The 23455-nt window shown below is 36.2% G+C and overlaps 1 protein-coding gene across 1 annotated transcript in view; it reads right to left on the reverse strand.

Annotated features, from left to right (window-relative positions):
• The window catches only part of HTT (huntingtin), an 85515-nt gene that overhangs the window by 8793 nt on the left and 53267 nt on the right, over positions 1 to 23455 (reverse strand). Inside the window, exons 41-60 of the mRNA XM_009285380.2 lie at positions 21531 to 21738; positions 19981 to 20122; positions 18553 to 18732; positions 16956 to 17132; positions 16624 to 16700; positions 14982 to 15120; positions 13132 to 13254; positions 12044 to 12257; positions 11705 to 11850; positions 11063 to 11240; positions 10681 to 10776; positions 9638 to 9825; positions 8248 to 8374; positions 6975 to 7075; positions 4578 to 4732; positions 4056 to 4195; positions 3807 to 3889; positions 2632 to 2762; positions 2323 to 2452; positions 1393 to 1548 (exon numbers count right to left, since the gene is read on the reverse strand). Of these exons, the coding sequence (XP_009283655.1) occupies positions 1393 to 1548; positions 2323 to 2452; positions 2632 to 2762; positions 3807 to 3889; positions 4056 to 4195; positions 4578 to 4732; positions 6975 to 7075; positions 8248 to 8374; positions 9638 to 9825; positions 10681 to 10776; positions 11063 to 11240; positions 11705 to 11850; positions 12044 to 12257; positions 13132 to 13254; positions 14982 to 15120; positions 16624 to 16700; positions 16956 to 17132; positions 18553 to 18732; positions 19981 to 20122; positions 21531 to 21738 (2891 nt within the window). The remainder of the gene's footprint in view (positions 1 to 1392; positions 1549 to 2322; positions 2453 to 2631; positions 2763 to 3806; positions 3890 to 4055; positions 4196 to 4577; positions 4733 to 6974; positions 7076 to 8247; positions 8375 to 9637; positions 9826 to 10680; positions 10777 to 11062; positions 11241 to 11704; positions 11851 to 12043; positions 12258 to 13131; positions 13255 to 14981; positions 15121 to 16623; positions 16701 to 16955; positions 17133 to 18552; positions 18733 to 19980; positions 20123 to 21530; positions 21739 to 23455) is intronic.

The raw sequence follows: 23455 nt of genomic DNA on the forward strand, positions 1-23455 counted from the left end.
CACGCATTGGAACAGGCTGCCCAGGGAAGTGGTGGAGTCACCATCCCTGGAGGTACTTAAAAGACGTGTAAACGTGGTGCTTAGGGCCATGGTTTAGTGGTGTTAGGTTAATGGTTGGACTCAGTGATCTTAAGGGTCTTTTCCAGACTAAATCATAGAAGCATAATGATTCTACGATTCTATGTTTAGTCTTCAAACATCAAGCTGGGATCAGATACTTCACTCCCTGTTACCAAAGTACAACAACTTATTGGAATATGCAAAAATCTATTCTAAACTGTTAGATTGTAAGATGACAACTTTTCAAATCTATTTTAAGTATTTAATAAAAATTATTTGTCCTACATTGTTCCTGTATTCATGAAGTATCTAAGATGCAGGCCAGTTTTACAGTGCGTGCTCTCTAGTTGCTCTTTTTAAGTGGATTTTCTACATAACTGAGCATAGGACAAAACAAGCAGCTCTTGATGGAATCAACTGGTTTTTTCCTTCCACTAACCTGTTCTATTGAGCTGTTTGCTTGTGAGGTGTTATTAGGTCACTGAGTGGGCAATTACAGCCTAGTCAGAATGAGCTGATCTCTAAAACTGCTTCTGCATGTTTGGCATCACTTTCACAGCCTTCCCTTGCACAGTTGCTGCTACAATAGCTACTGGAAGCCCTACCCCAAAAGTCTTTCAAAACTTTTCTTATCACTGTTCCCCATATAGTTTTATATTAGTTTCATAGAGAGTTTCTAGAAATGCTAACTTCTTCCAAAAGAATTTGTAATTTTTTTTCCTAAGTAATCCCACTCTGAAATGTCCATTGGAAAATACTACTGCTCTCTGGTCTACAGATTTAAAGACAGCAACATATTTCATTAAATAACTTGCATTGATAATGTTCTTTCCCTAAGTGCAGAATGATGCAACAGAGGGAAGAGTGAGGGAAAGAAAAGGGATACCTGACTATCAAGCTACATATTCATCACGTGCACTATCCCAGCCTCTCATGAGATTACAGACATTCACCTGTAACACAAATCTAGCAATAGGTGTTCCACAGTCCTCATTTCTGGCCTGAAATGTAACAAATGAGTCCAGGGCAAAGGTAACACTCAACTGAATAAGATAAACCAAAAAGCACATTAAAATTAAGCTCAAACCTCAGAAAACCCCCAAACCAAGCAACCTTTCTGTTTGAATATGGGGCAACTGGAGATTATGTTTGCAGCCCCTGAAAGCCCAGAATACGTATCTTTTTACTTCTTATAGCCATGCAGATCAGCTAAGGGATTTTCTTAGAGACAAACAACTCTTAGCAAGTACATCAGATTTGGCAGCAGAAGCTAGGGATGAGTTAACCTAGACACCCATGAATTTGCAATAAACTTCCATGAGAATTTCTTACCATTCCGAGAACAGCAGCAGCTTTACAAGTGGCTGGTATCAAATACTGTACAAGAATCTCATCTTCTGATGGATGCACCTTTCGCAATTCTGTCAATGTTGTATACATCATCTCAAACTGATTCCTTTCTGTAAATAAGTCCGATACTGCCAGAAGCTGTACACAAATTAAAATTGCATATAAAAAAGCCCATTAGCAGACAGCAAAAAATTCACTCTCCCTTCTGTTATAATTGTCAGCAAAAGATTCCTCGATCGATCTATTAAATGTGTAAACATTAACTCAAGTGTCTGGAGTAACTATTGCTGTCCAGAATTAATTCCACCATCCATCTCAGATAACAATTACCTCCAAACGGTCCTTTTTTCCAAAAGGTTTACAAAACCAAATCCACTATAGTAAGTAATTCTGGAAAATGAACAAACACTGCCATTTACAATATACTAGAACACCCCAAAAAACACAATACACACTCTCTTGCAAGGATAGTTTCAAGTCTTTTATGATAGTGAATAATGGCTGTCAAGACGCATTCCACACTTGTGTTCTTTAGTTTTGCTTCTACACTTCAACAGCCAATTCAATCCTCTAATACATTGTTGTTTCATCTTCATTTTCTTACAGAGATAGGATAAGCAAAATCCCAAAATCTACTTTTAGCAAGCAGTCAAATAAAATACCGACTATCATTAAGTAACAATAAAGTGTTTGTAATGTAGTAGCAGAATATGCAATCCAGATGCTTATATAGTTTAAATCAGTATAGTTTTATAGTTGCTCAAATTATATTTCAGTACTGCCCATATAATAGCACTGCCAAGAAAAAACAGTGTTTCCCATATATTAAAAGATGCTCCACAAATGCTGCTTAGCTCTGACTATTTGGTACCATATACTCAATTATAACTCTGAATAATAGTTTAGACTTACTGATCGCACCACTTCGCTAATCAAAATGACTGGCGTTCTCTTGCTAGGGTTTGATGGCAATATCCACTGACTATACAGTTCAAGCAAGAACTGAGAACAAGAATGTATATCTACACCAGCCCGGTGTTTCCTGCAAGGCACAATAAGCAAGTGTTAAAATGGCTATTCTTAAGCCCTGCTAAAATGCTTGATTCAAAATAATACAGTTATTTACCAGCATCCAATTCACAAACCCAGCTTATTGAACTCAATGTGAAGAGATAAAAGCTTATTGATAAGTCAAAGGAGAGACAAGAAAAGATAAGACACCTGGTGTTAATAGGAGAGGTTGGTGGTGAGGAAGGAGCAGGTATGTCACTCTCATCTTCTTCATCCTCACCCCACTCTTCTTCTCTCAATGGAGTGATATTATTTCCTAACCATATGGAGTGTATAGAGACCTTGCAACACAAAAAAAAAGAAACAAGTAGAAAAGCACAACATTTAACACCCTCATAGTCAGATTAGAAAAGTCTTAGAAGCTCGATACATTTTTCATTTAAGTGACAGACAACACAGCCTCAAATAACATTTACATGAACTGCACAATCAAATTTTTTTTTTTAAACCTTTTTTAACACTTTAGTTCAACTCACTTTAAACTGTATGGCACAGCAAAAACAGTAGCACCATGTTAAGCAAAAATATACACACATTTATTTATTCTTCAAGCAGGATGTCTAATGCCTAGTATTGTTATGGTGTTAACAGTTTTTGTAAATAACACATAGGGTCTGTAAACCTGCAAATACTGAACGTTCAAGCCATTTAGAATCTCAAAAGAACATACAGATGCCTAAAGAGAGACAAGTGATCATTTAGTCTTCCCTGTGCAAAAGATTCCTCAAGAAAAATAATGTCATGAGTTTAGTATTTAAGTTTTTTTTACTAATACATACTATTCAAACAGTGAAACAAATATTAGATTTAAAACTTATATGTAACTTTATGTAAAGACTAATTTATCAAGGAGATAAATAACTGGATAAGGACTATTTTTTTATTCACTGGATGTCGTGCTAATTTTCCAACTATCATCATCCAGTGAAATTTACGTCCCTACATTGGGTTTATTTAAAATTAAAACAACATTGCTTATTTTATGGCCAGTGATTTTTCATTTCCTAAGGACTACTGCAAGCATGCGATAGCAAATTAAAATCCAATAGTTGAAGTGGAAGCTAACACTACAAGGGCTCTCTAACACACAAGGCTGAAAAGTACAACTCAATAGCTGGCTCACGGGTAGACCTCACACACACACAAGCGAAAATTCCATGAGAGGTGGGACAGCTGGCTGAGAGGAGTCACCCAGTTATGATCTACCCTGCATCACTCGGAGCTTTTAGTTTACATTTGATGTTAGGCAATGCCTCTTAACTGAATTTTCACAAACTGGAAGAGATGTAATAAAAGCCAAATTCAAAGTTAAGGTTTTGGCAAACCTGTCCCAGTTTATAATCCATATCTCCTATTTCTCGTTCAGTATTGATCTGCAGTAAGAGTTTTTCATGGCTGATAAGAGCACCTATAACAAAACAGAAGACAAGTTTTTAAAACATGCATAACAAAGTAGATGTAAAAATGGCTTTGTTTCCTGCAAACTGGATTTCAAACAAATTCCTAAGAGTATCTTTTTACTTTTTAAATGTAAAAAATTCACTCTCCTCTTCCCCCCATGCACAGGCACTTACCTGTAGTAGCAGGAGAAAGTGATGGAACGGGGTCCCAAGCTTGGTATAAGTGATGAGTAGCAATATTATCTCTCTTAGATACCATTGCTTGGATTTCCTGTTCAACAATTCCCCTGATAACGCTTAGCTTTCTCCCAAACCTGAAAGCCCAACAGAAATCAATTTAAGCAGATTTTCCCTTTAACATTTTTGTGCAAGTCTGACTAGCTTACTCTACAGTGTTATGTGTCTATGCTTATTTTCATTATCAGGGATGCTAAAACTGAGAAATGTTGAGAAATACATTCTGCACACTCTTCACTAGATTTTAGTAAGATATTGTCTTTTTCAGATACTGTCTTTTAACTCAGGTTTGTGATGCTAAGTCCATGTAACTTCTATGTAGACATACCCATCTGTATACACTCTTGCTTAGAAAATAGAGTCTATACATACTTTTGCCACAGCTAGATTAAGCAATTGTAATTATGTATTAATCACAAGTATAACTCTTACGCATTTTAGAGCAAGTAAAAAAAATACCTTGTGTCCAGAGCTTTTAAAGCTTTGTTGCGGGGCTGCTGTTCCAAACAGCTAACTGCTGGATTGCCTGCAACAGGTATTGTCATTGCACTCAGCACCAAGGAAGTTATGGCTTGTACTGCAAGAACATTAATTTGGGTCCTCTCTGTATCTTCCTGTAAAATGAACTTATTGTAATGTGAATTGTAAAAAAAAGAATCCTGAAAGCCCTGAATATCAGTTTGTCACCTCCCACTAGATTATCATTAATAAGCCTGACATCAAGACTTCTTCCCATCCAGAAATCTAGCTGACATAAGCAATACACACAAAGCACTGACACAGTAACAGTAGCAGTAACACATCCTTCCATCCCATCAGCCATTCTGCATGCATCCTCTCTTATCCCAACAGCATTAAAACCTCAAGATGTCCATTTCGGAACTTTCAAAGTGTTTAGTTTCTTTGTTTTTATCTACCCATTAGTTACCTGTTGAAACAAAGCATCAAATAAGACCAAATCTGAGTTGGAAACTCTTCAGAGAAGGATCCACGTTAACTGTTTTTAGTAACTGCCTGTTTAGGGAAAAAAACCTCAACCTCATCACGAATTTGCAGCAGCATTTTTCTGGGCATCATTATCCAGATGCATCTAATGTTCCTTCTAAAGCAAGATGCTACACATTCAGTATTTAGCACCACTGTAAAAGCATGAGAAAACTGTAACACAACTTTCTTAAAATATTTGGTTAGATTCAATCTATTATTCATACTTGAGGCACTGCCATTTTTCCCCAATAGAAGGTATTTGGAAGTACACACATTGCATCAAGCACTTCGCCACTGTAAATCATCACCACTGTAGTAACCTGTTTCTTTGCCTTTTAAAAAAAAATCTCTTAAAATAAACTTCTGGCACTGTGGGTTGTAACTCATCCTCCCTGTGTTGATGGTAGCAAGAAGCTTCATAGTACATTTAACTTTTTTTGCTCAGAACTGTTTATCATCAGTACTTTGAGTAAATCAGGTTTTTTACAAACTAAAATTAGAACAACAGCACAAACACTTGCAGATTCTGAAGTGGCAGGATGCTTCTCAGTTTTTGCTTTCGTTGTATAGATTCCGATTCCTTCTTGAAAGTATCGGACCACAAAGGAGTCTGAACTTTTTAAGAAAATGTAATATGGTAACAAATTTTAAACTTTTTTTTAAAAAAAGAATTTTGTATTTTTATTTCAGAAAATATTAACATAGTGAAATTTATAATAGTGCTTAAAAAGTCTGCAATTTTAACCATATTAGTTTTCCTTGGAAAGTAAAGGAGCAGTATTACTCCTGTTCTACAAATAAACACTCTCTACATGACAAATAAGGAACTACCAATAGCTAGGTTGCCTTAAGTCTGATCCAACATGGCCATTACGTACAAAAGAGTTAAGTCAAAGATTCTGCAGGCTGCACAACAAGTGTCCATGTCAGCCTGTCTAACAGAAAATGCTAACCCAGGGAAGAGGGATGATGATGCCCTACCCCTTTTTGGAGTCTGACACCTAGGAAGCAAGGGAAACAAACCCCTTTGTCTGCTACCCAGGATCCACTATTCATAGGCATCTACCCTCCAAATTCTTCAAAATGCTTTAGGCTCTGCACCTACCATCAGGACCGCTCACAATTTGGGAGTGAATGCTATACAAGACTAGGAAAAAAAACCTTTCAGGTTAAAGGGCTAGAACCTAGTAAAATCAGTTCTCTAGCAGGTTAAGACATCTGAAGAGGGAAAGCCTCTTTTATGATAGCTAAGTTCACTCTCATCTTTGCTTTTGGTAAATGCCCTCCACTGAATTTTGAACACTTACCTGAGGCATCCAAGCTAGAAGCCCAGATATCCAATATACAGTCTACAACTGGGAGCGAAATACATGGGCATGCGTCTCCAGGTCAATTCATTTCTAGTCAAGAAACTTACAAAATCTTACCAAAGAAACTCCCCTTGAAGTTTGATTATTAGATAGCACAGATAATTGCAGTAATACTTACTAGTTACAGTTAACTAGTATATTTCCTAAAGGCACAGTTCTCTCACACATTGTTTCTCCTGAAGTTTTCGGAATTCCTACTGTGCGTAAAGCCAAACATCTAATCAAGCAAACTTTGAACTGTGTGCGTGGTGAGTTACATGCTAACATAAAGTTGAAACAGCTTCACTAAAATTTTTCTATACTATTTACACGCTTGCAGAAGCTTTAAGCCAGAAGATGGATGTGTCTGAACTCACAGGGATATGAAGACAAGGAAATATAAAACGGAAAGAATTTCTTAAGTTTTAGTCACTACTTTTCTGCTTTACAGGTTTATTAATAGAAACATTTTTCTTAGTTTAAGTAAAATTTAATTTTAAAAGTCAGTGAATGACATTACCTCTTGCTGGTTCTCCTCTTGGTCCATTACAATAGGCTGAGTTACAAGCACACCAAGCAAAGTAGCCCAAGTCTCTTCAAACTGAGTACGGCTGATCCATCCTATGGAAACACTCAGAGATAGCCATTTATGTCTTAATACAAACTTAAACATGGAATGGCATTAAAAAATGGTACATCGTTTCCATAGATTTAGTTTCATACCATTTCCTATTCGATTTGGCATTTTTTGTAATCACTACAGCTTAAATTTAAACTGATCTATTTTAGGAAGTGATGAACCCTTTAGAAGGGTTCTGGACATTATTATTTAAATAGTCCTGTTTGGGTTGTTTCTTATATACATTTAAATATTTTGATTGTCCAACTTTCAAAGCGCTGAGATCTATCAGGTTTTAACACAGAAAATCATCCAGAAAATGGGCCAATTCTCACAGGAAAGTAAGTCATGGAGAATTCCATAATGATCCAAGAAATCTTCATGCCCTAAAAGCAAAATGACTCAACTGCCTAGAAATAGGCCATTAAAATTCAAGCACTTCCTAAAGTTTTTCCAAACAGATTTTTACCTATAAAAGACTGCAAAGGATTCCTGAATAATACCTTGCAATTTATACTAATGGTATCTAAAGAATCAAAAATGAGAATGTCATCTTAGGCATTATAGTGATCAAACAGAAATCAGTACTACACCACAAGTCAAATATTAACCCGTAGATCAGAGGGGCGAAAAACCCAAAAACCCAAAGAACTTCCATAAGCATACAGAAAATTTGATGCATTACTCCTGACAGTCTCATCTGTTGACAAAGACTTGAACTCCTAAGCCCCACTGCTCTCATTCAGTAAACCTTGACATATCCAGAAGCTTTAACGTGACAGCATCTCATTTAAAATATTGGAAGTGTGGCACTAAAGTCTATTTATATACTATGCGTGAATAAAAAAAAGGAGGGGAAGCAAAATATTCTCAAACATACTGTCAAGTGTATGCTCCAGAAAACAAGTGGCCATTCTGTAAGAGCATACTGAAATCACCTCCCTGAGTTGGAATAGTTTTTGGCTTTATTTCTATAATTTATAATTTTTTCTCTGCAGACCAAAGTGTAAGAATTATTGCAGCACAATTACTAACATGCCCTGAAATACTATTTCTCTTCCACATAAGCAAAAAAAGTAAAAAAATGGTACCAGATTCAGTTATTCAGTAACTTCACAACACAGGTAAATGCCCAGTAAGAGCCAACTGTATTAATTTTCAATTTTGTACATACCAAGTGTATTAATGCGATAGATGAACTCCTTAAAGATTTCTTTTTCTTGAAGAAATTCTACTGGTATTTCAGGAAAAACTGTGCTAAAGTCACCTGCAGGCTTTGGTGACCAGCCCAATTTCCAGACCTGAAGAAATATAAAGAAAGTCTACTTATCCAAAACAGAGATAGTATTAACATGACAGCTATAAATATACATGCACCATTCAAAAGCAATGAGACATCAGTAAATAAAGTAATTCTCCAAATACAAAACAACTTAGAGAAAGATTAAATATCTAATACAGCTAATACACATCTTACACTGTATTTCTAATTTTGGGTGGGTTTTTTTTTGCATATTTCTCACTATGAATTAATTATTCAGTCCTACTGTCCAAGTTTGGATATGAAAGCAAGTAAGTTCCTGTCGTGTATTTCAGTTTAGAATTTAAGTGCCAGGTAACTCCTAGATTGTGCAGAAATGATGCTGAAAAGGTAATTCAGGGAAAATAGTTCACATACTATTGATGCTGAAAAAGCACGAAGATACATCCGAGAGCAGGCAAAAAAGTCTCAGTTTAAAAAAAATCAGTACCTTTTGACATCCCCTCAAAAACAGAGTGCTGAGAAACAGAGAAAGGCCAGAGAAATGGCCTTGCACATATCAGGAACCCCCCTTTTGCTCTACCTAATAAGCATCTAGAAAAGTTTCCAATAACAGTTTTGAAGTTTATCAAAACAAAGTCATTTCACAGTACTAACAATACATGGAGGTAATCACGAGGTGTTCTTAAATCCATGTTACATCAGCCAAAAAGGAAAGGTTGAAATACCTTGTCCAAAAGATCCAAGACGAGGTAGGAGAGAATGGTAATATACAATCCAAGAGTATCTGCATGGCATACCATGGTATGGTACCACACACAAATACCTGAGTTAGTTCAGACACCACTTCAGACACCTCAGCACCATTGCATCATTGTGGTGCTTAGCATGACAAAAAATGAATTTGTCAATTCAGGCGTCATAAAGAAAGTAGCAGTGTAGATTTTGCATTCTTTCCAGGGTAAGCAATCCCACTGGGTAGGAGGAAACATTAGCCCTAACAAAGCACCCAAGTCACTGCTTGCTTTTCCTTTCTTAAACTACCACCTGGACAGTCTTTCATGTAGGAACGTAAGGAGCAACTACATCCTTTCTAATCAAAATTCTGATTCCAAAGTGAACTCTTATTTGATATCTTTACAATGTTTTGCTGCTCAGTGTTTAAAAAGACAAACTCGCTGATCAAACTAGCTAAAGGTTGAAGTCCTACTGATGTAAAACTTGAGATGCAGCACCGTGTTTGGTTTTCAAAAAATTGTTCAATAGCTTTTAAAGTCCTGAAAACAAAGCATAATGAACATACCAAGGGAGGTACTCTTGTGTAACTGTTCACTAGAGGCAGCCTTGCTAAACTGATGATGATGTTCTTGAGGACAGGCGTAAGAAACGCTGGGATACTGCTGTTTCTTCTGTGCCCCAGTGCCAAGACAGTCTGTAAGCATTCCACCATCTCAGCTACCATTTCACAAGCTGCAGTAATGTGTTTAGTTTCTTTGTTGGGAGAAAAAGAAATTCAGTTTTATGAATCTATTCAAAAGAGACATAATTTAAAAAGATACAGAAAAACAAGAAATGCTTAATGAAAGACTGTCGACTAAAAAGGACAAAACTACAATAAGGATGTATACAAAGAAATATTCTACAACATTTCAGCTAGTTAAGAGTACTACTACCACCCTCCTCACAACAGCTTGTGTTGTTTGCCAGTCTCAGTGCTGGAGATTACCAGCACCTGAGATCTGTCAGCAGAGCAGCTCCCATGCTAACCCCAGCAAGAACAGGCCACACTGAATAGAGCATTTGTGAGAATTGAAAGTGACCAAACTCATCTGTTTTATGAGAAAACAGTCTCATAGCTGGCTCCGTGTTAAATCTGACAAGCAGGTAGATTCTGTAGATGGAAGTGGCATCTCACTGTACCAGCACTGGATATGGAAGACAATGTTGTCCACACTCACAACTACACTTGACCTTCACCTCAACATAGTGCTCCCATACTGTGGAAGGGCAGATAATCAATCTGCCATTCTTCAGAAGAAATATTAACAATTCTCCCCCCTACATGAAATTTAGAAATCCCACAACACTTTAAAAAGCTCAGTCTACAGCGTGCTGCACAGCTAACAGAATCCCCCAAAAGACAAATCTGCATTCATATTTAACTTGCAAGAAAAAACAACTATACCTGTTAAAAATACATCAACCTGTATTTAATAAATATTTATCAAATACAAATAAGGTCTCAGATGAACACTCATTGTTAAAAAAACCAGTAATGGAAAGGGTACCTACAAATATTTCTTCAGTGAAAGTTTAAGGCAAAAGTGGAATTCACCATTTACTTACTCTGTGCATTTGAATCACCTTCACCCTCACTTAAGCCTTTTGAAGTATTCTTCTTTCTTTCAGGACTAAGAAGTTGATTACCAGGTTCAACAGCAACTGAATTAGACAAAAATATTTAAGAGACACAGCCATTACATATCTCATATTCCATTTTTCTCCTCAAAACCACAGAGTAGTCAAATATTTAACATCTCCAAGGCATCTGCCAAGTTCAAAAGTAAACACAAGATTTTAAATGAGAAATTATAGTAGTAAAAATAAATTTGTCAAAGAAATAATTAAAAAGGACTCAGAGGAGATATTCCAGACACCTAGCATTTGATCAGTGATGACTGACAATTTATCAAGAAAATTTTCTCATAGCCATTCAAATGGGACTCACCTGCTTCTATGATAAATCTAATGCAATTAATTAAGGAGCAAGCATATGTCACATTAGCTGCAGAAGCCAGTAAATTCCAGAGACTAGGCTGCTGTAATGTCAGACAGCAACAATCCAGAGCAGCTTGAAGATCTACACTTAATGGAATCTGGTCGTGCGTTAAATGCCATGATAGTGCCTGTGCAAAAAAATAAATTTCCCATTAATAGCAAATTCTCACAACAGAAGAACTTATAACCAAAGGTGGTGGTTTGTTTTTTTTTTTTTTACTCAGCAATATGTAAAGTTTTATTAGCAAGTTGTATTGCTTTTTTCCTGAGAGAACAGAATTTATTTTAAGTACAAGAAAATTATGAGCATTATATACTGTCTATTCATTGTCCCAAAAATTAGTGCAGAGCCATTTTCCCAAATGCCAAGATCATTCCATCATTCAATCAACCTCTCCTTGTAAAAAGCTGCTCATGTCCCATAAGCCCATCTGATTCACTACCACACGTCAAATAAAATAACCATTGAAGAAATTTCTACAGTTAAGAAAATTGCCCAGACCAAAAGTTACTCAATGGTGATCAGTTTAAGTCAAGTTGTTCCCTCTCCCAACGTTTTCACCACATCTTTAATTATGCTGTAATTTCTTACCTCTACTGACATAACTACGAATTTCAGGATATCATCCTCTTTGTCAGGAGGAACGTGGAGACCAGCTGGTAGTTTTGAGAGCAACAACAAATACTGAGCCAGTGCACGACAAAGTGTCATCATAGACTGATACATCACCTCATCTCCTACAAAATAAGACTGGATGAAATCTAGCAGTCTGAATTTTTTTCCCCCTCAATAAATGTTTTTCAGAATTATTTCATAAGCACTTTTATGGCAGGTTTCTTGATTTTTTAAAATAGTAAGTTCATGTATTCACAAGACATCTGTAAAGTACCTTTGCAGAGGAGAGAATAAAAAGACCATTATTTCTATTACCAAATATATCGCTTAGTTTTTTCCAGTAGGCTGATGGCTCAGTTGGCAATAGTGGTTGAAAAACCTGGTGGTTGGCAGGAAGGTTTTGTACAGTTGTAGACACATGATCCAGAGTTACCCTCCGAGCTGTTTCAAAGAAGCTACTCTTCTGGTCTCTTGAGATTTCATTCATGCCAAGGCTTAAACAAGGTGCTAACAAGCTTAGGTTGAATTCCTGAAATCAAATAGTAAATAAAGAGAGTAAAGAAATTGCTTTTAAAGAGAAGCTAAGTATCTGAGGGTACTATTCTGGCATATTAACATGGTGGTAAATTAACAGTTTATTAACTAACTTGTTATTATGACCTCTATTATGGTGTAACAATACCATAATTAAGACCATATTTGTTCCACATTTAAATTCCAAACACTACTGTACTGGAAAGAAAAAAAGTCAATGTGCTTATTCCAAATTTTCAGAACAGTATGTGCATAAAGCTTAAGGATGACCTATATACAAGGAATCTTCAAATAAGTTTTCAAACAAATAAGTCAAAAATCTTTTTAAAAAGAGTTTCCCACTATTATTTCTGCATACCAGCAGCAAACGTAATGTAGAGAATTTGAACAAAATACATTCTTAGAAAACAAAGTCCTTAGAAACAATAAATACAAGTTGTCCTTTACGCCAGATTTACTATCTGTGGCCTGTTAGTGGCATATTACAAGTAACCTAGCACAGATATTTAAAAGGTTACAGAAACATCTGGCCTCGTTAAGAGACTATATGGCAAAATGAGAAGATTATGTAAAATGGTAAAACTGGATTTTTGATTGCAATACATAAACTAACCTTCACTTCCACTCTATACATCCAACCTGTACTACTAGAAAGCTGCTATCAGCAGCATTACTAGACACAGAAACGAAACATATCTACTATTTTAGTTTCCAAAATGAAGTGAAATTCAAGTAGTGAACTACCAGTATTATATAAATTTGAAGTGTTTACGTTTAAGACTCTAATTTAGTAATACTACCAATAAGAACATTAGAAATAATTTATTACATTCTCTTCAGCTGACTGTTTCATCTGACAAAGAAGTTACCTTGCTGGTCATGATGGAGTTCAGGTCAGGCTGAGGAATCCTATTTACCAGCTCTGCACCTTCTAGCAGTGCTGAGTCAGACTTGATGCAACACTGCGACCTCACTAGCGAAACATACCAGTCCTTTAATAATTAAAAAAAGAAATTTATTACATATTTGTTTTCAGAAAATAATGAAGTTCACGGGGACAGGGGAAGAATTGCTCACTGGCATTGAATTGTGGTCTGTTTAAGAGATCACTAGGCCACATTAATGTCAAAAAAACTCAAAGAAAAAAGCAAGGCCAAATAGACAACCAGTGAATAGACCATCTTAAAATAGACCAATTTAATTTAATTGCCAGTTCACTGGCAAGCTGTCTATTTCCATACAGTCTGGACAGGAAATGAGGAAAAAAGCAGCTTAACATTTAGCGCAGGTGTATGTGTATGTATTAGGATCCTAAAGCTGAGGAGAGTATCTAGAAAAAAACCTGGAATACTCAGTAGTTACACAAACATAACATTAATAGCAAAAAACCCAATACTATAGCCACATAAGAAAAGTCTTCAGATTCAAATAAATCAGCAGATGGAGATAACACCTATCTTTTAACACTCACTGTAATAAATGAAGACCATAGAATCATTGAGGTTGGAAGAGACCTCTAAGATCGAGTCCAACCATCGACCCAACACCACCATGCCCACTAACACACATCACTGCAGATTTACTCCTTAAATCATTAGTGATGAGCCTACAGGAATTAGTTAATAATATAACTACGGAATATAAAGATTTATCCCTTTTCTGTGTTTTCCTTCTTATAACTGGACATCCTGAATTTGCTGATATTAATTAGAATGCATCTAAGCCTGTCAGAGCTCAAGGCGCACCTGGACGACGCTCTTGGTCATATGGTTTATTTTTAGGTAGTCCTGTGAGGAGCAGGGAGTTGGACTCGATGATCCTTATGGGTCCCTTCCAACTTGATTCCATGAACTATGTTGGGGTTGTGGAGGAAGCATACAAAAACTACTTCCTTTGTGCAGGAATTACAGAGGAAGAAGATTTTTTGGTTAATTTGAAGACAGAAAGCCATAGGTAAATGGTTTCTGGGCACAAACAGTGTTTCCTCCTGCTGTCTAAGTAGCTCTCAATCTCTTGTAAGTCAATGGGTTCCTCAATTACTTAGTCTCCTCCAAACTGCCAGCTAATCAAATAATTTTTGCCATCTGAGTTACACACATTCCATATTACTGTGTATCACTGCAGAACACAAAGGAATGAAAAGAAGTGATCTGTGCCATGGGACAAACTAGAAAGAAAGGAAGACACAGGCCCCAAATGGCTTGCTCTTAGCTTCCCACCCCGCTCTGAAATAAACACATCTAAGTACATGAAAGACACAAACAGTTAAATAGCCATGTTCGTTCTCTGAACGTAATTTAAAGCTGAGAAGTGGCAACTGAGAAATAATGCTTCATTTCCAAGAGACAACCAACAGCTTTCAGGAAATGAATAAAACTGATCACTGCAGTAAACACATCAAGAAAAGAAGAGTATGTATCTGTCTCTACTGAACCTTATATAAAGCTTTCCATTAAAGTTATGCAAAGAAACAAAACTTGGTATTTTCACAGCACCGTCAACATAACAAACATGTATGCACATGCTAATTATTCATCTTAAGTTCAACAGTCAGCCAACACATATGAAATCATTCACTGATCTATATTTGAGATTCATTGACAATTCTGAGAACATTAACTGCATAGTAAAAAGAAGGTATATTTAAATATTTTGTAATGAGCAAAAGCTTATTTAGAGCCAAGGCACTTTTAGTGACTCTTTCTAAACATAATCTTACTTTGTCTAGAATTACATTCTCTAAAGCTGGTTGGTCTTCTCCATCTAGTGGGTGTGAGGTAACCAGAGGTGAAGGACTAGATGTGTCTGGTGCTACCATAAGACGAAACCTATCCAAGAGCGAGTAAAGTCTTTGGTGTCTGAAAATAGAAGAACACATCAGCAGAGAGCTAACTTACTCAGTTTTGTAAATCATTTAAAAATAGAAAGACATCCAGTGAGCCAATTCTAATCCTGGGAGAGAAAAGCAGTAGGGTCTTAAGTTCTTTGGTGGATATATGCAGTCATATGATGCAAAACTGCAAATTTCACCAGCTATCAGTAGCCCAAACAAATGAACTCAGCACCACCACCAATAAAGATTTAAATTTAATTTAGGTTTAAAATTTGCATGTGCTTAAGCATAAAATGCAAGCTGTTCAGCCTTCTTTATGCAGTAAGTCTTTTTAATGAGTAAGAAGAATCAAAGTTAGTGTACAGATGATTTGGTTGCCGACAAATATGTTCTAACAGATACCAAACAAGAATCCACTAAAACTGAACTTTTTTAAAAAAGTGTATCAGGAATTCCAGTTTGTGGATTTATGTCAGTGTCAGGGGTTTGGGTTTTTTGTTTGTTCGTGTTTTTTTGGTTTAGGGTTTTTTGTCAGTTTGGTTTGCTGGTTGTTTTTTTTTCCATTACTGCTATCAAGAACTTCTATAGAGTCATTTGGAGATTTTGGGGTTTTTTAAAAATTCAAATGTAACATGACCTATGAAGGCACATTACCATCAATCTACTGCAGTCTTGGGCTTTAGATACTTTTCCCCTACTTCTTTCTTATTTCAGTCAACAGATATTAACCTCAAACAGCAATGACATCCAGAGGATTAAGTTAGACTCTTTCCAACATTAAATAAAGCTTTTTCAAAAATGGAGTAACTTTCTCCTTTTTATAATAGCAGTTTACTTTTAAACAGCTGGGAGACTAAACAATTAAAACTTTCAACACAGCTATCTGGAAAAAAAACAATCAAAAAACAAGCCCACCCAGCTTGGACTCACAAAATTCTGCAAAAGTGAGGAAAAAAGTTGTTTTCGGTAATGTAGTTTTTGTCAAGGAATTAATTTGTGGTTGCTGTCTCTCAACAGTTAAATACTGAGTGGGATGTGGGAGAGAGAATTTGATGCCTTCGAGCCTTTAGCTTGCTTTAATTATAGAATCATAGAATAGTTTGGGTTGGAAGGGACCTCTAAAGGTCATCTAGTCCAACCCCCTGCAGCGAGCAGGACACTTTCAACTAGATCAGGTTGCCTGTCCAACCTGACCTTGAACGTTTCCAGGGATGGGGCATCTACCACCTCTCTAGGCAACCTGTTCCAGTGTTTCACCACCCGCATTGTAAAAAATGTCTTCCTTATATCTAGAATTTCTTCCTTATATCTTAATTCTTAAATATATTGCAAATTCAAGTCATCCAACACAATTGTCCTTGTGCCAGAATATGCCTGCATCTCTTAAGAGAGGCTTTACTCCTGTTTTACCTCCAAAAAGGACTACCTTATCTTTAAGAAAAAGCCAAACATAGGAAAACAGAGTTAACACAGTTAGTACTAGAACATTACTTAGTTTGGCATTTTAACACGTATTGGTATTATTTACCTTGTTGCTAATCCACTGTTTTGAAGGTATTCCTGAATTCTATCCAGTTCTTCAACTGGTAACTGAGTAATGCTGTTCTATAGGAAAGAGTCACAAGAATTTTATAGGATGAAAGTGAGTAAAATAGCCATAAGTGCTTTGAACAGATTAGGAAAGTTATAGGCAATAAAGTGAAATGTAAACATCCACGTATCTCTATATTAAATAAAAAAAATCCTTTCCAATGAAATAACTTAAACATCAGCATATTTTGATGTACTTTAAATCATTACACTTGATTATATTGCTAGCACTACCTAATCTTATTTACAAATGAGTATATTTTTCTTTACCTGTAAAGTTGCAGCCAAAAGCATTTCCACCCGACGGCAAGCCAGTGTGTCAACCATGCGAGCAAGCACACGGAATGGAGTACACAGAAGCTTATCAACATATAATGTTAAGACAGCCCCAGACTGGCTGAGATGTATTCCCTCTAAACACTGTAAAGTCTTCTTCAGAGTTGTGGGCTAGATGTTGAAACAAAACAGACCAAAAAGTGCAATCAACTAGAATACAAAGATCTTAAAGCTAAAGGGAAAAGCATTTAGAAAAAAACTATAGCAGACAACTAGCTGATCAATATAATCATCTATACAGGTCTGAGTTACCGGCTTATTTAATGTGAACACTAAGTTGTTTGATGTTTAACTGTAAAAGCTTACTTACAAAGAGTAAGCAAAAAGTAGGGAGCAAAACTTTTAGGGAAAAAAGCTAGAGACATAGGTGGAATTGTAGAAAGCTTTGAGAACAGTGAGAAGCTTGAACTCTTGCTGGAAGAAGGTAGGAACATGAGCATAGTTAAGACAAGAGACATTAGAATACTGATAAGCATGAGGGATTTTTTGAGCACATGTTCAATCGTAGAAACAGCAATGGCTACTCAGGATTAAAAGGGAGTGCAAATTTTTTTTTTTTTTTAAATATCAGCACCAATAATCTAAAGGGAGAAACACAAAGACAAACTAGTTTGACTCGTGGAACCAATCTTGTTTAAGAGCAGACTGTAAATATCAGCTATTTTAGTTTTACTGACTTTTCTGATAATCACCAAAAATTTCACAGAATGACTACATCTTCCATTCAAACACATTTAGTTCATTCTACCGATTCTCAGACACTAAAGCCCAGATTCATCTCACCTAACTTTAAAGTGTTTTATTCACTTGCCTAAAGCAATAATGCAGTTGCACTAGATTTGCACAGAGACAATGGGAAGAGACAGGAAACCTTACCAGGCTACTCAGGGTGCGGCAGCATCTCCCCCCATTAGCTCTAGAGGAAGCCCAGGAAATGACATTTCCTACCTAGTGGGTTCCCAAGATTAAGAGGGATGCATACAACTTTACACCCCTATAAAACATCATCTACTCCTTTTAATTTGAAAACTAAAATAATCAACAGAAATCATACACTGAATTTCTGAAGCGGTATTTCCCTCAACAAAAGACTACAACTTGTGGGGCAGATCAATGGGGAACGCATGAGCTTGCAAGTCATTTTCATGTTGTTAGCACCTATGAAGATGGACTAGTTCCTATTCCTGCCTTTGTAGTTAGTAGCTCTGTTACTTATGCTACCAAGGTACTGAAATCAAAGATGAAAGTTACAATTTTAATTTACCCTTCAGATATTTATTATGCAGGGGTAATACCCAGGAAGGAAGGAAAAGCAGCTGAACCAACTCTAGTTGAATTCATAGATTTGATGGACTGGAACACATCTGATACTAAAGTTGCTAATATAATGTTCATTGTTTGCATTTTTAAAGAAGTGACTTTAAAGTTGATAAATGACCCAGAAATGTCAGAATTTGCATACTTCTCAGTTAAACTTATGCTGAAGTGTAAGTGACTTTATTCTTTAAAAAAGTGAAAAAGTTAAACTTACAGCTGCAAGATTCTCACACCGTGATTGAATGGCCTGGATGAAGAGCCCACTGGCTGCTGAATTCCTGTGAACAGCACTAATAAAGTCTTGTACTGGAGGCTCATGGGACAGATTAATCAAGTCTTGAACATGATTCACAATAAGCCAGGTCAAGTGTTCTGAATCATGTAGGTTTTGACACTAAAGGGGAAAAAATTAAAACCTGATTCCAGTAATACCCATGTTAAGTGTTTAATTACTAAAATCATTATTTGACACAACATTAAGTTTTTCATATATAATTCTGGTAGCTATTTTAAAATAATGGCATAAAGTGTCTGTATTTTAATATCACCATCATTATTTTTACATGACAAATTTTCTAAATGCTTTTGATCTTGTTGCAAATTAAGATTTAATGAATTTGTAAGTTATTTTTTTTAAAACACTAAAAATCCAGGTTAGAAACAAGTAAATTGAAAAGGACAATTCAAAGATGCCGCTTTTAATGAAACGCTATTTGAAATAAACATGCACACACACAGTCTTCTTGTAAAATGTGATTTTCATTTAGGCTTCTTTTTAAAGATTTCTTATTATTACCGGCCATAAACACAAGATGAACGATTTCTGGAAAGCAAATCCAAAAACATCTATCAATTATCAGTTTTAAACCTATGGAGGCTATGTGCATATCGACAAGCAGTGCAATGCAACATGAAAAGATCTGTAGGGCTAACTAGGTGATGCTGAGAGGCTGACACTCCCCAGTAAAGAGGTTTTGGAGGGTTTTACATTGGACTACCTCTAGTCTGACTCTAGTGACTGAATGTCCATTGGTACTTGAAGTGCTTCTTAAACATATCTTTTGGTTTAGTTGAATCTGAAAGGAATGCAGTTTGCTTGCCCCAAAACTGCTCTCCAATGCAAACCAAAGTGCACTACCAGATATTACAGGAAGATTCACTTCAAAAGTTCCCAATGAACTCAAATGCTAATATTGAGGCAGCAAGAGGCCAAAGCCACAGGAACTGCTCTCATTAGAGAATCAAAATGGAAGTTAAATGTTCATGTAAAACCTCTCCTCTTAAGGTACAGAGACAGAAATTTGTCGTCTCCTAGACACTGTGCACTGCTACTGATGTTGGGAAGTCTAGCACTACTTAGTGTGCTCTAGTACTTCACAAGTAAGGGATATGATACCCAGCAGATAATTCTATTACCCACCAGGTGTCCTTTACAAGCCAAGAGAATCCTCAGTTTAGAATAGAAAAAAATACCAAATGAGGTCATACCTAAGCTTACAGAAGCACCACCTGAAAATAAAATGACTAGTTTCACAAGTCTTCATTTTTCACTTGTGAACCAGAGATTCAGTTAATGCACATCAGGAATAAAAGACTGTCAGCATAATAACTCAAAACTATAGTTATAAAATTCAAAACTTACAACATAGTCACAAAAAAGAATGAGTGCTCCTCTTCTCACTATCTCTCGATTGCACATGCCACGTTTAGATTCTGAGTTAGATTCATCACTGTCTCCAGATATCTGAGGGCTAAGCAATTTAGTTGTAGAAAGACTGTGTCTCCTGCAAGAAGCACATTATATTTTGTTACTATTTTATTATTATATTTTATTACTATGGCTACTGAAACATTAACAATCAAATTGCTTGGAATATCCTACCAATGTTCTTACATAATATTTATTTTCCTAGAAACTTCATTCAAGCCTTATACTGCTTTGAAGTAGACACTTAGAAAGTAAAGAGCTGATGGAAAGCTAACAATAGCAGTATCACTTTTTTGTTCCGTGTTTATTACTTCCTTGGACAGTCTGAAGAACTAAACAGGTTATTTAAAAGAAAAAACACGGGCTATAGCATGTCTGGTGGGATAACAGAACCTAATTCTGTATTTTCTTCTCAAGCCAAACCAGTGTTCTTGAGCACTTAGTCTAGTGTCAGATCAAAAGTGATGGCCACCCCAGAAAAAAAAAAATAGAGGTGATACTGGTAAATCAAAAAAAGAACTGCAACAAATAGCTTTCAACAAATAGATGTCACCTCAGCTATTTTAGTTGCCCTACTTTGCTCATAAGCCTGGTAATTTCATGTTTCCTCAAATTAGAATAATATTTTTTCACATCATGAGGTTGAACTGAGGCAAGAATCTCACATCTGAGCAAGTATTGATCTACTCATGTTGTGGAGCAAGATTAGTCTTCCCTAACATTCACTGCACAAGCATCAGAAACATCTCAAGTCAGTTGTTAATCTCCCTCTACAGTTAACACAGAGGGATACCCACCCACACAGGGGGTTATCTTCTTTACCCCCAGAGAATGAATTGTTCCAATGCCTGACAGGTGGGATGAACTACCTTCATGCCAAGAGAACACTAATTTTAGACCAAATCTCTGAATTTCAGCCAACTAATGTTAAGTGAGGTTACTATGGTTCTTAATGCTAAATATCAGCACCATGCTGATTCATATGCTTTGATAGCATTTAGTAATAGACCCACTGAGAACAGATACAGCTATAGTTACAGTTATACTCATCAGATCATATTTTCATAAACACAACAGTATCATCTGCATGGCTGGTTATTTGCTAGAGCATGAAATATGAAGTCTCCAAAGGAACATGAAATCTGAAATACTGAATATTTTGTTACAGTTATTTCCATAATTTTAATTAAACGTAGTACACAGATGAAGCTTTCTTGGCTTGAAAGTGGAGAAATTACCTGGCAGTTCTTTTGAGGAACAACTGGGTGCAGGACACATTTTCTTAGTTTGAAAAACATACTGATATCAGGACAATATGTATACACATAAAGTAAATGCAGAACTATCTATTTCAGAATTCAAATAGTACTACTCAACAGGCTGACAGGCTTAGCCGATAAAAAGCTAGATTTTTTTTAATATAATTTTAGCAAATATAATTATGAGACACGCTACTACTACTAGGGATCAAAAACAAATCTTACTTCGGGGTTTGATGCACTTCTGACCACCAGTTGTAGTTGGTATAATTGACAAGAAGCAGGATTTGACACCAGAGGAGAACTAAAGAAGGATGCGTGGGAATCATGGACTGAACAAGGTCACTCAAGCTTTCAAGGGTATAGAAACTACCATCAGATCCATCTCCTGTAAAAAGTCTGGTGGCTGCAGCTGTGATTCTTCTAAACATCCCTGAAAACAATAAAAGCATGTTAGAGTAACTATGCTCTAGTCAAGTTTTAAAATTTTTCAGGGTATACAAATCTGAGAATACAAATCCTGTTTCATAAGCCACTACCATTCCTGAAGAAAGATACATCCCAAGTAGTTTTACAAGTGTAAGGCAAGTCATGGAGCTTGCCCAAGGGCAGCATGTTAACCAGTAATGACCAGCTCCCAGACTTAAATAATGCTTTAGATCAGACTAGAATTGTAATGAAACCTATCTTCTCAACTTTTTCTGTCATGCATCAAAAAGTTTCTCTGATACATGAAAACCTTACCAAATTTAAAATTGTTAATTATAGACCAGGATTTTTGGGATTATTTTTGGTTTGTTTATAAAGTAAAACACAGAAGTTCTAATTAAGAACCATGCTGTAACTACTATTCTACCTGCTAAGGAAGATCACTTACAAGTCTCCTACTTCAGATGAGGGCTTCCCAAATGCATTTAGTTAAAACTAAACTGATGCCCTTCTATCCAATTTCTAAAGTGCAAAAAGTAAATGTTTTTAAGCGGAGAAAAGTCATTAACCTGCATACTGAACACTCAGCACAAAAGTTGAATTTTGCTTTCTGACTTGCCAATTCTGTATTCGTATGCCAAAACAAAGGGAGGGAAAACAAGGAAAATGGACAAACTTGAAGTTGTCTAAAGGTACAGGACTTTGAGTTTCTATGAGAAGATAAGATCAGGGAAAAAACAGCTTCTTCAGAACCAGTTAGAAACCAAAAGCTAATCAGAATAATGAAGGAGATCTGTGGTGCTGCTTGCTTGCACTGCCAGATACAAAGAATGAAGCTGTAAATTCCACAGCCATGTGGACCAGTTTAAGCTGCCCCCAGGATTGATAAATACACAATGTAAACAGCAAAGAATGGGAAAAAATAACGGAGTCTCAAAACTCGGGTTCCGCTTACTAGCAAACCAGTGCTATTCCCATTCCAGCTTCCTGCATTTGCAGTAATTGCACCATCTAGTGACTTTCTACAGTCATGAAAGCCACCACATGCTAATCTTTTCACTTCATCTATGCCTTTTATTTCTACTAACTTCAAAGTAGCACACTGAAAATGTTAATTTCTAATCTGGTAGCTTCCTATAGTTGAATACATAGAAGTCAGCAACGCTCACATTTTGAAAAAACTATAATGGGCGAGAAGACAAAACATCCAAGTAGAACAGTGGTTAAGAATGACAGAAGACCTTAGTCTATGTTCCCAGACACAAGTCACTATAAGCTGTGCCGCAGTTACGAGAATATAACTTAGAGAAAAAAAAATTATAGAGTTTTTAACTGAACAAGAGAGAATTAGTACAAAACCAGGCACTTACTTAACCCTAAGACTAAACCTGAAAGAAAGTGCTATGACACAAAAATACAGCCCAAGTGTCTGAACAACTTTCCTTCTACTCTGTTACACTCTACCAGGTAACCACATTACTACTAGTACTTAGAGATGATTTGTAGTCTTAGATTAAATTAATTTCTAGATATCATGCAATATACATATCCCAGTGCTCTGCATGAGTATTTTAATATTTAATTTTAATTTTGCATTAAAATCTCTACATAGTTCCTGGCAAGGATCACAGTGCAGCTTGGAAGCCAGCTACTGTAGCAGAACTACCTGAGCCTTCCCTTTCCATTATCCCCAGCTCCCACTGTGGAAGAACCCATTTCCC

The sequence above is a fragment of the Aptenodytes forsteri genome, unplaced genomic scaffold, assembly GCF_000699145.1.
Source record: "Aptenodytes forsteri isolate BGI_AS27 unplaced genomic scaffold, ASM69914v1 Scaffold88, whole genome shotgun sequence".
NCBI lineage: Eukaryota > Metazoa > Chordata > Aves > Sphenisciformes > Spheniscidae > Aptenodytes > Aptenodytes forsteri.